At 32.5% G+C, this 16636-nt stretch overlaps 2 protein-coding genes across 3 annotated transcripts in view; one reads left to right on the top strand and one right to left on the bottom strand.

Annotated features, from left to right (window-relative positions):
- Positions 1-16636, top strand: part of LOC136027451 (uncharacterized) — an 81198-nt gene that overhangs the window by 11829 nt on the left and 52733 nt on the right. For both annotated transcript variants that reach the window (XM_065704731.1, XM_065704732.1), the window contains exon 2: positions 4349-4407. The gene's annotated coding sequence lies outside the window, so the exon portion shown is untranslated. The remainder of the gene's footprint in view (positions 1-4348; positions 4408-16636) is intronic.
- Positions 1212-15417, bottom strand: LOC136027452 (tetratricopeptide repeat protein 32-like). The gene is made up of 3 exons (XM_065704733.1): positions 15207-15417; positions 3619-3791; positions 1212-1432 (listed from the first exon to the last, which is right to left on the bottom strand). Exons 1-3 carry the CDS (start codon positions 15377-15379, stop codon positions 1296-1298), a joined length of 483 nt encoding a protein of 160 aa, XP_065560805.1. The 5' UTR covers positions 15380-15417; the 3' UTR covers positions 1212-1295.

Genomic DNA, 16636 nt, shown 5'->3' with positions numbered 1-16636 from the left:
AGTTTGGTGCTTCTGGACGTGCTAGGACGATGAAAATTGGTAGGCGTGTTAGGGAGCTGCACAAATTGACTTGATAAAGTTGTTTTCTCTGATTCAGCCATCTGAGAGCGGGGGGGGGTTGAAGGGAGAGGAAAAATTAAATAAAATTGACGTATTTTAACTTACGAGTGGGTGATCGGATCTTAATAATTTTCGAATTTTATAACCATCTCGTTACTCAGAGCTCTTATTTTAAATCTCGACCAGCATTTTGCCTCTGATTTTCCTCTTAAAGGAATCTATTGCATATTAGAATTTTGCTAGAGCTCATGCTATGTGAGGTCTTGGCTCTTCCAACCTCGTCACAAGTGCCATATAAGCTCTTAGCTCTTGTCTTTACTTGATATATGAAGCGAATACGGCTCTGCTAGATCTAGTGATTGTCTTTTGAAAATATGCTCTTTCTTTATCTTAAATATGCTTTAATATGCTTTATCTTAAAAAACACCCACATATTCCAACTGATTTAAGCTTCTTCGACCGACATCTATGCCAAACTCTATCAAAAGCTTTTGAAATGATAAAATACGTTAACTTCATGTCACATTCTTGAGCCACAACCTGGATCTACTTGTATAGTAGAGATTGGGTGGTAGTTGGTGCGTGGGTTATATGTGTTAGCTAATAAGGAGCAGAACTACTAACGAAAAATAAAACACCAACAAACTCTTCAAACCTACAAAGGTCTGTCTTAGGAATTATCAGACATTTAAATCACCGTTTATAGATATCTACAATTTAAAAATTCTTAAATCTGTGCATAAAACACTGTCTGTTTGGTATTTTCTAAGGAAAGGGTCTTTGTAAAAAATTCGAACATTATTTGTAAGCAAATTGAAATTTCTGGTGCCCTCTCTAAGACCCAAAATGGAATGGAGGACAATCAGTCGCCTTCACATGCACTATTTGTTCCCAGGCACAACTGATAGAGAAGTCATCCCACATAAATTCGAAATCGTTACATGACATCAATATATCTATATCTGTACTTTTAACAACAATCAGATTGATTATTAACTGCAACTAGAAAACAAGTTTTTTCTCCCTGAAGAATTCTTACAAGTTGTTTTCTTTGTACAATAACCCCTTGAGCTACAGTTATATTTCTGTGAAACCTTATCTTCAAAAGTATCAACGAGCCACGAGCACCTGACTTAAAAATGGATTAGGAATCGGGAAATGAACATGTATTGGCAATGAATAAATAAGATAAACTCTGAAATAAGAATATTTAATAGAAACAATGTCAAGACTGTTCATGTGCAGTTTTCCTTTGATAGTTCTTGGTTTTTAAGTTGCTCCAATGCATTTGCCAAACCTTCTTTGAATTCAGGATTATTCGGATTAATTGTAGTGGCCAACTCCAGGTCTTTAACAGCCAGATCAAACCATCCTAAAAGAAAAATGTGTATGTAAAACTGTACCTGATAAAGGTCAAGGAAATTTTATTTTTGGTTTGTGAGACTTAAAGCCAAGGAGTGATGGCAGAGAGTCCAAAGGTTTTATCTGGGGCGCACAAAAGTACCTTTCTTGGGAGGAGGGGATTGTTCAGACCAATACTCCTTCAATATATTCTATCTCTGAGAGTAGATGGGCTAAGGGGCTATGCTTTAAAGCTACAATGAATATTTTGAACTGAAACAGTTTCGTTAGCGCCTATAAAAAAGGGACAGGTTGGGTGTTTGGTACCCCTCTAAATTCATATTATTCCAAAAATTCAAAAATTTGAATAGGAATTCTCCTGATCTCTATAGTTTTTTCCAGAAAAAATTCAAATATTTATTATTTTGTACTCAAATTTTTAAGAACAACTTTTTCAATTGATTAGCAAGGTGTTCTGATGTTACTTTTAATAGTATATTCAAAATTAAAACCAATTTTTTCTTGGCTTTGAAGTTTTACTTGTCTGAATATCAGAAGATCTATAAAAATCCACACAGCTATTTCACCAAGACCTCAAGCATTTCTGAGCAAAAAATCACTTGCAACATTTTTAAGTGATTGTGCTAGCTTCGGCAGAAAAAAATCAAAGGAGAATACATCATTAACTTACAGAAAACAACAAATAAGTAAACAATAAGGCATTTAAAGAGCCGCAAAGGCTAAAACTTTCCAGAATTTTAAAAAAAGGGTGAAACGAGCAAAAAGACGTTTTTTTTTACAAAAAAAAATATAAAACAATAGACTACTCCCCGAAAAAATATTTTTCAAACCTTTGCTCCTCCTGCTAAAAAATATCCAGTCTTGAAATCACTACTCCAATCATGCAATTCTATTCGAAGCTCAATCTTTTTAATCATTTCATTATATAGCTTTCACTATCTAGAATAACAAAAAATATCGAAAATGACAAAAGCTTTTTTTTTTAATGGAAGTCCCAGCCATCAAACTCACCTAACCCTAGATTTTTCTTGACATCACTTGCGTTTATCATTTTGAAACAAAGGAACAGAGAAGTAATATGTATTTCAGAAATTAGGCTTCTGAAAAAAATTTATTATGCACTTCTTAAATCTTTTTTGGAGGGAGAATCCCCTATATCCTCCTTCCTGCATCCGAGTATGATTGCCCAAATCCTACTCTTGTCCGTGTTTGCATTCTAGCTTGCATGTTGTGAGTTTTTTTCGCTCATATTGTTTGAAATTTTTAGTCATAAATACCTCATCAAAAATTTTGAAAATTTAGAGACATTTAAGTTTTACTTATACATAAATTCTTAGGACATAAAAATTCTCTGGACATAAATTCTTGGACATAAAACATCAGATTATTTTGTATATTGTCCTTTTTTAATTTGTATTCATTTCTAAATTTTGTAGTTTAGGGGTGTTGAACATTCTGTGAGAGAGCTCTTAGGTATCCTAAATTTACCATTCTTATCAGTGTCAAGCTGCTTTTGGTGAATATTTCGGCTAATTTTCTGAAATTATGCAAATATACTCATAGTGATAATTTTTAATGAGATTCCTTTGCTGTAATATTGTTTCTGAACTTCTATTTTTTAGGGTTTTAGTTACCATCACCACAAGTTTCTCTTTTCTAACAGTAACTCACTTTAAACTGTTTGATGAACCTTTCAGCCAAGGTTGTCCATAGAGAACCCTTGTTAAAATCCTCAGAAATGAGTTTTGGCCATCTTACACAAAAAGAATGAATTGTCAAGACAATGCGAATGTCAATAACCATTTCATACTGAGAACTATGAATTTTAAAGTAATTTTTCTTATGTCTAGGGTATACAACATTTTTATGAAGAAATAATCAAAAATTAAGCTTGTTTTTCTTTATGCATGAACTGAAATGGGTCCAGGAATAGGATTGCACACAAGTCTTTGTGACTAGTGTATCTAGCATTTCATGACCTGGTAAGCCAATAAAATGTAGGTCTAAAAGTAGGGTGGGGGATCGAACTTAGCCGTATAATTGTCTCATTACCTTCAGTTACTTTAATATATCTTACTGTAATATATTATAATATATCATTACTATAATATATCTTATCTCGTCCTGTTAATGCTTGACTCATACAGTATGTAAAGCAGATGTATTAAGACACCATAAACAATTAGGCTACATTACCCATCCTATAGTTAATTGTTCCTCTGTTATACAATGCTTCTGATAACTTAGGTTGATATTTTAATGCTAAATTGTAATCTTCAATTGCCTTGTAAAAATCAACTTGCATGTATCTAGTCCACCCTCTGTTGTTGTACAGTTGAGCTAACTTTAAAGATGTTTCATCTGATTCACTGTAATATAGATAAACAATTATATGATTGTCATAAGTGCAGGCAGGTCTAAAGGAGGCTCTAGAAGGTCAATCATTTTGATCAAAATCTTCCATCCATTAATTGACTCAAGCATGTTTGACGGTCTAGGAACCTATTTGACGCTTGAGTCAAGCGTTGACGGTTATTAATAGAAAGTTTGAATGACTCAATCATTTGGATTAAAAGCAGTGTGTTAGATTAGTTTTTGTCAAAATTGAAGGGTTGAATTGGAGGTTGATTCAAGCACATTTCAATCGATTGACGAAAACTTTTGATAAAAATGACTGTCCGTGTAGGGCCTCCTTAAACTAAGATTGGGCTAAGGAAGATGTTCCGGGGCAGTTTTCAAAATGTAAAAAGTACAAATTAAGTTTTCTTTTTTCATTATTTTAGCGGATCCTTCAAACCAATTGGGACCCCCCCCCCTTCTACAAACACACTCCGTACCCCAGGATATTAAAGAAGTGTCTGCACAATGTTCAATAATCATATATAGTAAATAAAGCTAGTAAACTAAAATTAGTTTATTCTTGCAGGTTGGAAACATAGACATCACAAAAGAATGTTATAAAATAGGCAACAAGTTTGCATAAAGGTAATACAAGTTGTCATTATTTGCTTCACTAACAACATTTCTCAGCCAAATAAATTATTTGAATTTCGACATGTATTTTGCTTAGACAACTAATTTACAAATGTGCACATAGAGTGGGAGGGGTCAATACACCCTATAATCTAGTGGCTTTTTCTGTTTATCCCCCCCCCAAAAAAAATTGGCTGTAAGAAATGAATTTTTATGTTAGTTCCAGGTTTAGCACTTGCAGTGTATATTGCAATATAATAAATTTTGATTTTGCGCTTTGATATTTATGTTGACTTCCTTCATGGTTTTTCATGACACTTTCACTTTTTCAAGTTTTTTTTCCTAACCTTGTATTGTTTCTCATGTTTTCTAGAATTACAAATACTTGCTTTTGGGATTTAAAAATATATTAACTTAAACAGTATCCTACTAGGAACCAATTTAAGTCTTCAGTTAATTCATAATGATGTTAAAGGTGCTTCATTAAGGTGAAGATAATATCAACCAATAAATCACGTTGTTCAAATGACTCGATTTAAATCCTGACCTGAATTAAGCCTGAATTTGTTTTCACTAGTTTATGTCTTACAACACCCTCCACTGTCAACTTATCAGAAAGGGTGTTCAGGGTTTATTTTCCTTTGTTGGCTTGCAAGTTATGAGGCGAATTTTTTGGCTGATGGAGCTTCTAAATGATTCTAGTTACATAGGCTTGTTATAAGGCAAATTTTTTGGCTTATAGCTTTTTTAGCTTATAAATTTTTTGGTTTATGAGGCAAATTATTTGGCTGATGGAGCTTCTAAATGATTCTAGTTACATAGGCCTATTAAAAGACAAATTTTTTGGCTTATAATAGGCTTTTTTGGCTTATAAATTTTTTTGGCTTATAAATTGTTTGGTTTATGCGGCAAATTTTTTGGCTGATGGAGCTTCTAAATGATTCTAGTTACATAAGCCTATTATAAGACAAATTTTTTGGCTTATAATAGGCTTTTTTGGCTTATAAATTTTTTTGGCATATAAATTTTTTGGTTTATGAGGCAATTTTTTTGGCTGATGGAGCTTCTAAATGATTCTAGTTACATATGCCTATTCTAGAATCCTTGCACAAATATGCTCATATCTACATGAAATTTATTGGGCGGAGACCTTAAGTTTTAAGGGGCCAATTTTTTTTTTATGTATACACCCATTTTTACCCTCCTTTTTCCAAGGTAACAACGCCGTTTGTAGATTAATATCTTTGCACAAAAGTTATATTTTTATCTCTACACATAAACTTGTTTTTGCTGAAATCAAAAATTTCATTTTATTGCAACACGTAAAGTTGTTTTTGCTGAAACCAGGGGTAATAATTTTGTTATTATATATCATTTCTTCAGTAAAAAAAAATTAATGCTTTCAGCTATCTTCTGTACAGAAGTACCCAGTTCAAAGAGCATTGGAAATTATGAGTAGTTCAGGGAACACCCAACATCTTGAACTTTTAAGCCTGCTTGCGCCTTCGCCAAAAATAGCCAGAAGTATAAAATTGTATTGAGGAAGTCTATTTGACTGTAGCCATGTCCGCACTGAATTTTGAAGTGGACCAGGTCTCAAATTCAGACTTGGTCCAATGGTATTCTACCTTATCTCAAAGGTATCCCCAAGAAGCCTGTGTTTTTTTTTTATTGGAGCTCCTTATGATTGTACTGGATATTTAGAGGGATAAAAAGGGCCCATGGAATCTCCAAGCTGCAACCAATCCCTGGGATTAGAATTTATTCACTTTTTGTTATAAAATAATTGCTCATCATGCCTTCATCAAATAAATATTTTCATTAACATGATATCTTAAATATCAAATTCAAAGAAAATATCCTTAAAAAGTGGAAGGCTTTGAAAAGCTTAAACTTGATTTTTTTTATTTTTTTATTTATTTAATTTTTTTTGTCTATGTTCACATGTGATGGGGATTAGGATGACCTTTCAAAAATCATGCAGTCTTTCATTCCATATTATTAGAAATCGCCCTCTACATCAATTCCATGTTAATTGGTACTAAGGTCATTAAAAAATTATTGCGCAGACTACATGTGATAAGTGATATCCTGTGTATATTCAAATTTTGCTTGAAATTTCAGTTACCACCTAAAATTTTAGTTCATAAGCTGAAAAGCTAAAAAGCTAAAACCTACAAAAATTTGTTCAATTATCACATAATAAGACAATGTTAATAGAAATACACAGAGAAACTAACTCGTCATCCTTGTCACTCTAATCTTTAGGGAGTCTGAGAAGGTGGCAGTCCCATTTTTTATTTATAGTAGTTTTTGTTTGCTTAAAGCTTAGATTAATATTTTATTTCATTTGTTCATTCTTAGTAATTTCTGTGTGTTTTGACATTGATGTATTTTGTGATTTTATTTCAGCTCATTTAGGTTTAAATAGTTCTCTTCTTTTCTTTGAAAAATGACCCTTTGAATAAATTAAATCGCTGAAATAGTAAATAGCTAGCATAAGCATGTAAAAAAAAAATCAAATCAAATATAGGCTAAGAAGAATCTAAAAAATGGACAAAAAAAAATTAGGCTGCTATTCAATAATAAATTTTTTTATAAAATTGCATGTGTACATAAATTAAGAATTTTCAAAAATCGCGAAAGATATTATCTATTACTATTAAAGTTCATAATAAAATAAGGCACAAATAAAAAGTCTCATTTTTGATATAACTGGGCAAGACTGTAGTTCCAGTCACAGTTCTTTGTATTGTGCTCTCATAGCTCTCTGTATCTTTTATTGTGGTGGGTTGAGGGACATTCAAGAAAACATTGGAAAAGATGTGGATAGAAGTTAAACCTAAGATATTATTAGTCATAAAGTCACATTTTAATTATTGACTCTTATCAAACCATCATTGCAAATTGAGGAAGGATAATCATGCTTGGAAATTAAGAAAGCAATTAAAAAGCAATTAAATGATCATCGGGTATAAATTAACAAAAACAATTTCGGAGGGATAAAATCCCTAAGAAGCGCGTGTCATGTCAGTGAATTCTTCGTTTTTATATATCAAAGCTATGGATAGTAATGGATATCAAAGTCGAATTAAATAAAAAATTTAACAAAGTTGGTGCTATTATAGATTAGCCGTTTCCGCTAGATCCCCCGGTATACAACTTGTATAATGATTATCGTTTTGTTGAGATCGTTATTATTTTTTATCATCATAGTATTTATGCTTTTTTATAACATGTTAGGCATCTAACCCTCCTTTTATGAAGGAAATTTTTATTTTTATAGAGTGAATGAAATCATGTGAAAAAAAGTTACTGTCAATCATCCTTTTCCTTCCTTTTTAAGTGCTGGCTAGGGAGATAAAGCTTTGCAAAACTTTGCAAAAGAATGCAATTATGCTTGGAAATCCAATCATAATTTTGAAAGCTCGTTTTCGACTAGGTTTAAGTTCTGGTCTTTAGCTTGTAAAGGACGTCACAAAGGACCTAATGGGTAACTTAGTAAATTTAGTAAATGGGTAACAGTAAATAAAGAGACAGTAACTAATAAAAGAATTCTGGATTCTGGAATGCAGTAGTAACCTTTTTTAAGATGTTAAAAAGATGTCCAATAAACTACCTGGTTTAATTAGGTGGAAATTGGGCATTTCCTACATGAGGTCAACTTCTAACTGCAGTTACCATGGTTAGTTAGTGTGAAAATGTTTTGACTTTTAGCTAAAAATGCTTTCGGGTTTCCAAAATTGGGTATTTTTACCCTGACGTTTGTTCAGACAATCAGTCGTTTGGACTAATCTGTCCAAAATTCAGTGATAGTAATATACCTAAATACTAAAATAATAACGCTTGTTTCTGTTCATATTTTGTTTGAAGTTCCTATAGATACTGGAAATAGAAAGAAACGTAAGAATATTGTCAGAAAAATATACTCTTTTTAAGCAGCCTCTAGCATTAGATAGACCTCATTTCTTAAAAGGCAGGGTATTTTTGTATGTAATCTCTTACAAATGTCCACTTCTTGGGTGTAGGTGTAAAGACAGTTAGGAGTTTAAAGTACTCTCAGTTGCAGGGGTGTCGTTTCGGGGGGGGGGGTGTCCCCCCAATAATTTGAAGATACATTATTATTTGGCCCACGCCCCTTGACTATCTGAATATGGACCCCTCTCCCCCCCAATAAAAATACTGGAGCTACGCCCCTGCCCAGTTGTATGATCCATTGAAAAATCTTGGAAATGTAAATTTTTTATTGAATAGATATTGTCTAAAAATACTTATTTTATTTTCTTCTTTGTTTTTCTCACTGTTTTTTATGTTAGGACCCATACTAAGTGAAATTGGGCAGCTAAACCTATTTTCACTGTATGGTCCTTTGATCAGTATAATTAAATTCACTGAAAAGATAAGAAATTGCACTGTTTTTCTGTTGTAACTTTAGCAAAAAAAAAAATAACTAATCTGTCATTTTGGTTTGATCTACTTTTCTAAGACTTAGGGATTTATGAAGAGGGCCTTGAAGTCCTCTGAAATCTAAGATTTTTTTTTGTATTTTTGAACAAATTTTCTTGAAATAATCCAAGGAATTTTGTGTACTTCCCATCTCCTCAAAAATTCCCATTATTGACTGCCCTCTGCAATAAAACAGTGTGGCTTAAAAACAAATTCTAGAGATTTAAGCAGGATGTATTGGCATGTTTTGGACTAGTGTTTTGATTGGTAATTTAAGCTAAAATCTTTATTTGCAACAAGCTGTATCATAGATGCAAAAGGATGGAGTTAAAAAATAATTGACAGCAAAACTGGCTTAAAAGTTGAAATTAGAATTTTTATTTAAGCCATGAGGTTAATATTTGAATTTAGTGCTAGAAAGCACTAGTTCGAAACACTTTCCACTAGCTGGGCTGATTTCCTCTCCAAGACTAGCCAAATCTTGTCTACTCATGAATAATGTTCTGGCAGCTTTCTGCTAGTCATGAATAATGAAAATCTAAACTAGCCTTGCTGTCCGGCTTGCAAATATCACCCTTAATCTAAACAAACTAATGTGACAATTTCAATTTTTGTTGTTTTTTTTCTTTTAAACAAAGAAACTTTGAATAAAAATGAAAACATATACTTAAAATTAGTAAATAGTTTCTCAGATTAGAATGAAGTAAGAAAAAAATGTCGAAGTCAGGGGCATCACGGTGGAATGACACCGCCCCAATGTTTTCTGCTAGTCGACAGTGCGGAATAGTGGCACAAAGAAGTGCTATTTTACTGGCTTAATTCTTCTTATTGGCTAAATGGGGGGATAGAAATAAATGACATAAAATCAGTGAAAGAAGATCAATCTCAATTGGTAACAAGGAATATAGTAATGTAACAGCAATTTTTTCCAATCAGTCAGTAAAAATACCCAGCTAGCTGGTAAAATCCATTGCCTCCCTTTACCCCTCCAAAAATTTTGGCTAGGAGATGCTTTTGGATATAGTGGTTGTTTCTCCTGGGATTTTTTTTTTACAATTGTACCTGTATTTTTTAGCAGTGGTACTAAAATTGTAGATGATGGGATTTTCACTGTCTTGGAAAATAGTTAGTTCAAAAAAACTTTCAAGGATGGATCCAGCCTCTTAATTATGCAAAGGGAAGATCTTTTAAAGTTATTCTTTCCAGCTGATCCCCTCCCAAGGGAAATGAACACTGATCTTTGGTAGAATTTGGAAAACAATGAGCTGTCACAGTAAATGTTTCGTAGATATATTTACAGCTCAAATGAGACCCAAAGAGTGTCCTCAGAATTACACTTTTGCTGAATCCTGATGTATAAGACATTAAGGTTTTGTAGATAAGTGTAAATCTGAAAAAGAAAATAGGGTTTAAAATCCTATTTCACTCATTGTAATTTCAAAACTGAGGCACAAAAGGTGGTTTCAAAACTAAATTAAGGACAAAATCTTTTTGGCGAAGCTTGAGACATGGATGAATTTGGAGTTTTTTCATTATTTAGCGAGATAGATGGTTAATATACCACTAGATGCAAATGTTTTGCCCTTTCCAAACACTAATTGTTTCCTTTGCAAATTTCAATTAGAGCCTTTAAAGTGATACATTTTTCTTATCAGAATTAAATAAAAAAAACAAGTTTTTTTTTAACGAAAAGTAAGGAGCGACATTAAAACTTAAAACGAACAGAAATTACTTCGTATATGAAAGGGGCTGCTTCCTCATCAACGCCCCGCTCTTTACGCTAAAGTTTGACTTTCTCTTAACTCTACTTTTTAAAACAGTAAAAAAAACTTCAGCGTAAAGAGCAAGGCGTTGAGGAGGGGACAACCCCTTTCATATACGGAATAATTTTTGTTCGTTTTAAGTTTTAATGTTGCTTCTTACTTGCAGTTTAAAAAATTTGTTTTTATTTAATTTCTGAACGTTTTTGAATCAATGCATGTTTTGATTTTGGCTCTCTGCAGATGAATAATTAAACGAAATTTGCATGTGTGTTTGTTTGGCTAATTGGCTTTCTCATAGTTTTGATCGAATGATTTTGAGAAAAAAAGAAGCGGGGGAGGAGGCCTAGTTGCCCTCCGATTCTTTGGTTACTTAAAAAGGCAACTAGAACTTTTAATTTTTTACGAATGTTTTTATTAGTAAAAGATATACGTAACTTACAAATTAGCTTACGTAACGAACTTCTGTATTCTCATGTTTTTATTACATATATGAGGGGGTTCACCCCTTCGTCAGAACTTCGCTCTTTACACTAAAGCTTAAATTTTGTCCCAATTTCTTAAGAATGACCCCTGAATCTCAAAAGCAATAGAATAAATAGTTGAAATTACTAAAAATGCTTTAGCGTAAAGACCGAGGTATTAGGAGGTGAGCCCATCATATGCGTAATAAGTTCTGTTCGTTTTAAGTTTTAATGCTTCTCCTAACGTTCAGTTGAAAAAACTTTTTCATATTTATTTTTTCATTGTTTTTATTTTAAATAATGCTAGAAAATCCTGCGCTCCCTTTATGAAACTTTTCTTCCCCCATTACAAAGTCTTCCAAGGAAAGTTCCCCCAACATATCCCCCTCTTCTCAACCCACCCCCAACTTAAAAAATCCCCCAAAAAACGTCTGTACACTTCCAAATAACCATTACTACATGTAAGCACTGGTCTAAGTTTGTAACTTGTGGCCCCTCCCACGGGGACTGTGGGGGAGTAAGTCGTCCCCAGAGACATAATTATAAGGTGATTTGACTACACTGAATAAAATGGCTATCTCAGAATTTTGATCCAGTGACTTTGGGAAAATAATTAGCGTGGGAGGGGTTCTAGGTGCCCTCCAATTTTTTGGCCACTTAAAAAGGGCACTGGAACTTTTCATTTCCGTTAGAACGAGCCCTCTGGCAAGATTCTAGGACCACTGGGTCGATACGATCACCCCTGGGAAAAAAAAACAAATAAACACGCATCCGTGGTCTGCCTTCTGGCAAAAATACAAAATTCCAAATTTTGTAGATATGAGCTTGAAACTTCTATAATAGGGTTCTCTGATACGCTGAATCTGATGGTGTGATTTTTGTTAAGGTTCTATGACTTTTAAGGGTTGTTTCCCCCTATTTTCTAAAAAAAAGGCAAATTTTCTTAGGCTCGTAACTTTTGATGGGTAAGATTAAACTTGATGAAACTTGTAATTTAAAATCAGCATTAAAATGCGATTCTTTTGATGTAGCTATTGGTATCGAAATTCCATTTTTTAGAGTTTTGGTTACTATTGAGCTCGGTCGCTCCTTACTACAGTTTGTTACCACAAACTGTTTGAAAATGTTGTCAACATTCAAAAAACTACCTAAAAACAATCATAAATACTTACTTATATCATTCTTAAAAGCGTGTTGCTGCAGTTTACCCTGTGTCCCCCTTTCCCTCCCTTGATGATGTATTCAAACTATATTTCTCAATTACATGACATAAATTGGTGGGTAGAAAAGAATTTTTCTATTTTTAAATAAAACAGTGTAAATATTTATAGTTGGTCGTATTTTTATCCACTAGTAAGAAAGCGATTAAGTGATGTAGTGCGTTTTTGTTATTGAAATAAGTAAGCATTTAAGATTGTTTTAAAGTAATTTTCAGAATTATTGGTAACCTTTTTGGTAATCATAAGGAACTTTATGTCACTTTAAGGATCTTTAAGGACTTTAAGTAAAATTTGCAAAGAAAACATTGGTATATTTGGAAAGAAAATAAAAAGATGTATCAAATGGTGAATTCATAGCTAAATAATGGAAAAATCTCAAAATTTACCCATAAAGGTTATCTACAATCTTCTAAACATTTGAAATAGGGGAATAGTAGAGATAGGAGCTTAATAATCTTTCTGGAGCGTAATTTAGGCTCTGGATGCTGACATGAGAATTCCATCCTCCTAACTCAGCTGTTTTCTGAGCAGGTCTAACTCAGCAGATAGCAAAAACCACAGGATCTAAAAACAATTTCCGTTTTTGGTAATGACAAATTACCAATCTTTTCAACAAAATAGAAGTTATAAATCTGTCAAAGCACCCCCACATTCTTGACGGTCACAGATCTAGCCCTAATAGTGTATTTCTTCTCCATTAAGTCAATCTAGTTAAATGTCAATGTTTATTTGTTAAAATGAGTTTGTCTGTAGTCTGAATTCTATTTTTGTCTGTGATTGTGTGCAATATTGATCAAATATTGTTTGAAGTGGTTTTAAAAAGGGAATAACAATAGAGGAAACATAATAATCTGGTTGTAATGAACATACTTCATTATCATAAAGGAAGAATTTATTGTTTTGTATTGGTCTTGCATTCCTGTTCTCCAGAAGGAAACACTATAAAATTCTAAAAACCATTTTAAAACATTCTTAAATATTTACTATACTAATATCATCCATTATTGTATACCAAAAAAAAAACTACTCCTGCCGCCTTAATGGTCAAATATAGAGGCCTACCCTAAAATGTATAAAGTAAGTAAGTTTTATTGTGTTAAAATCCTAGTGCCATTGTAATACAAAACAAAAAAATGAAAATTTATTTTTAGATTATAGCTTTTACATAACATATACAAAGAAAAACACAATACAAAGAATCTAATACTGTGTTCCATTGCCAACCTGAGAATTCATCCTAAATTTTTTAACACTTGTTACACATTTATCCCTCATTACATTCACCAGCCATCTCTCATCAAACCTTTGCTTTCCATACACTTTATGTGTGATAAACTTAATGTTTTTTTTTAATGTAGGCCTAATAACCATACATTACATACACTTCAAATGAATTTTCCATATATGAATCTTTTCTTCAAATTGATTTAACAGCAAACAAGCAATACAACTGCAAATTGAGTGGATTAGAATTTCATTGCATATATATGATTGTATGCACATTAGGAATAATATTGGAAATTACTTTAGGAGATAAGGACAAGGTGAGGATAATGTCATCTTTATGTTTTTTTAATGTAGGTCTAATAACCATTTAAATCACTAACCCAATATAAATCTCTCTAAAGGACCCCATAGCAACATCTAATTCCTTATTTTTGGCACAAGAAATGGGTTAAGAAAGTGGGGGGAAATATAAAAAACTATTATAAATCAATTTGTTCCAAGTCATATAGTCAACAGGCATTGATCAAATTCAATAAACTTAATATTTAATAAATTATTCCACATGCCATTTTGTGCAAAATTCAGCAATGCTTTGTTTTTTTGTAATTTTTTTTTCTTTTTTTTGCCCATGAAAACCATTAGACCTATATATGATCATTACAGAATTTCAGATAAGCTGGATAACAAAAATTATTTTAAAATATTTGTAATGCAGATAACAATTAAAGTAAATATGATTGTATGATCAATAAGAACATGCTGCATATTATGAATTTTGAGTAAAATGTAAGGAAGATTCTATAACTGACAAAGGGACATACTACTGGCTTCCTCTCTTCATGCTCACCTTCCCAATGTCACTCTCTAAACTTTCTAATCACTGTCTCCCTGTGGCCCCATATATAGCCCTAGGAATGTGTTTCTCCATTACATTAATGTAGTCATAAATTATAGCTTTTATACTGAAGCTGTTATCTTCTCAGTCTGCAATTTATCTTCAGGTTTAATTGAGTGTGTAATTTGCAAAAGTGTTATTTGAAATGATTTAAAAAAGAGTATAATAATGGAAGAAAATGTGATAATGTGATTAATAAAAATATCCTACATACTATAAAGTTAGAATTTCATTGTTTTAGTCTTATTCTTTTTTTAATATTCCTTGGGCTATAAATGGGGGTTCCAGAGAGTGTGTGCATTTATGTTTGAATGCATTATACTATTTGGAAACACCATAAAAAAGGAATTGGGTAGTATGTTCATCTTGTATATATACCAAAATTTGTTGTTTAAGTGTATTTTTAGTCTTGTATAAACGTAATTGTAGGGATATATTTGGGATCACAGGGGGGGGGGAGATGCAAGTGAAATGATATTAATTTTTGGAAAGAGTATGTAAAAAGGCATTAGGTATAGTGTTCACACTACTGAGTGGGACTGCAGCACTAATACTCATTGTTTTAGTGTTTCTGGTAAGTTTTCTGTATAGGGCTATATCTGGAACCATTATTGGGATCGGTGCATTGTCAAAAAAGCAACCACAATATTTGGAAAAAACATAAAATAAGGAATCTGTTGGTGCTACTTTATTTTATTATGTGTCCTCCAGAAGAGTGGCAACTCTGCACTGCTGCCCTATTTTTTCTTTTTTTACTTAGCCTGTAAGTTTGGCAGTTTTGATAAACTGGCAGCATCACCTTAGAAGTCTTTCCATTGATTTGATCTCCTCTGTTATCTGTTTCTCTTGGCATTCAAAGTCATAAGCATTACAGTTAGATAACATTATTCTAGATTGTCTTTTTGAGCTTATTTTTAGTTCTTCAGGTACTCTTTTCAAATTGTTTAAAAAGTGGTTTATTTTCAATCCCATAAGTAAAATTTTTGTAGCCAACTTTTTCTATTTGAATAGGTTTCTGCGCTGTCATCTATTTCCGGTAATATAATAGATCACTCTGGTAAATGTATCAAAATATATTAGAAAGTTTATATGTCGCCACAATTATTTCCTAAGCTAAAATCAAAGCTTTTGAAACTGAGTGTGCTATTGTATTTGGCAGAGAAATGGTATTTCTTTTTAATTACATTTATTGCACCTTTATTTAATGCTCATTGGATTCGTTCTAGTTATTTTTTTACCACAGCAATAACACTTGTAAATTTTAAGGCCAATGACTTCATTAGCAGGGAAGTTAAAATTGTCTGATATTTTGAAGCAGTGATCTATGAACAAAAGCAGTGAGCTATGAACGCAATTTACTTTATTTGTTACAAATGAAATTCCATATTTAATTTATTTTTCCTGAAATCATCAACAAAGGGATAGATTTGAGGTTTCAATGATCACATGCAAACATGAAAATATTTGAATTGGTTGCAGGGTGCCGATTCACGAAAGTGTGGGGGAGGGGGACGGATCCTTTTAAGATTTTTTCAAATGAAGAATAAAACAAATGTTTTCCAAAACATAGAGAAGTGGCAATTTGTGACGTCGATCCTCATTTAGCTAATGAGATTTCATAAATATAAAAAAGAATTGTTTTTACATTATTAGCATGTACCTCCTTATTTATGTCTGGCACGACTGGTAGTATGCTTCAGTGTTGCGGAGAGATGTTTTATGGTTCATTTAAAAGTTACTGTCGCTGTCCACGTGCCACTTATAAGTTCGCCCCATTAGCTCCATTGTAAAGTACCATATGTATCTGAGAATTTCATGTTTTTTGTGACATTTCTAGTGGAATTTTGGCCTCTTGGCATTTCTGGTAGAATTTTGGTGGACCTAACAGAAGTAGCATTGTATTCTCCATAGCCGAAAATCCTTAACTCCAAGCTAACAAATACCCCTTTTGTCTCTCCCTTATTAAAAGAAAACTAAAGACGAGCTGTGAAACAGTCTAATGAAAAATTCATTTATTTATATGCATTTTGATGAAAAATGTTTAAGTTTTGTATGTATAAATTCTCAAAGATACCTGCCATAACTTGTCCCTCGGACCCTCCTTCTAGTTGACATAGGAGCTTATATCGTGTGGGAAAGTTCAAAGGAGTTAGGAAGTAAAACCCACATTTGTTATCCTCTGTCAACCAAAAATTATTTTGACTTTTTTTGCCTCATCGCTTAAGTTAA

The sequence above is a fragment of the Artemia franciscana genome, chromosome 5, assembly GCF_032884065.1.
Source record: "Artemia franciscana chromosome 5, ASM3288406v1, whole genome shotgun sequence".
Taxonomy (NCBI): Eukaryota; Metazoa; Arthropoda; class Branchiopoda; order Anostraca; family Artemiidae; genus Artemia; species Artemia franciscana.
The sequence above is the reverse complement of the archived record's forward strand: the minus strand, read 5'-3'. Positions and strand labels throughout refer to the sequence as shown.

Bases quoted from the DNA above. Each gene is read 5' to 3' on its own strand.
- LOC136027452 (XM_065704733.1), bottom strand. From the start codon at position 15,379: ATGGGATTGAAAATAAACCACTTTTTAAACAATTTGAAAAGAGTACCT. The intron at 3,792-15,206 runs GTGATGCTGCCA...TCTATATTACAG, and splicing joins TCAATGGAAAGACTTCTAAG to TGAATCAGATGAAACATCTT. The intron at 1,433-3,618 runs GTAATGTAGCCT...TTTTTCTTTTAG, and splicing joins AACAATTAACTATAGGATGG to GATGGTTTGATCTGGCTGTT.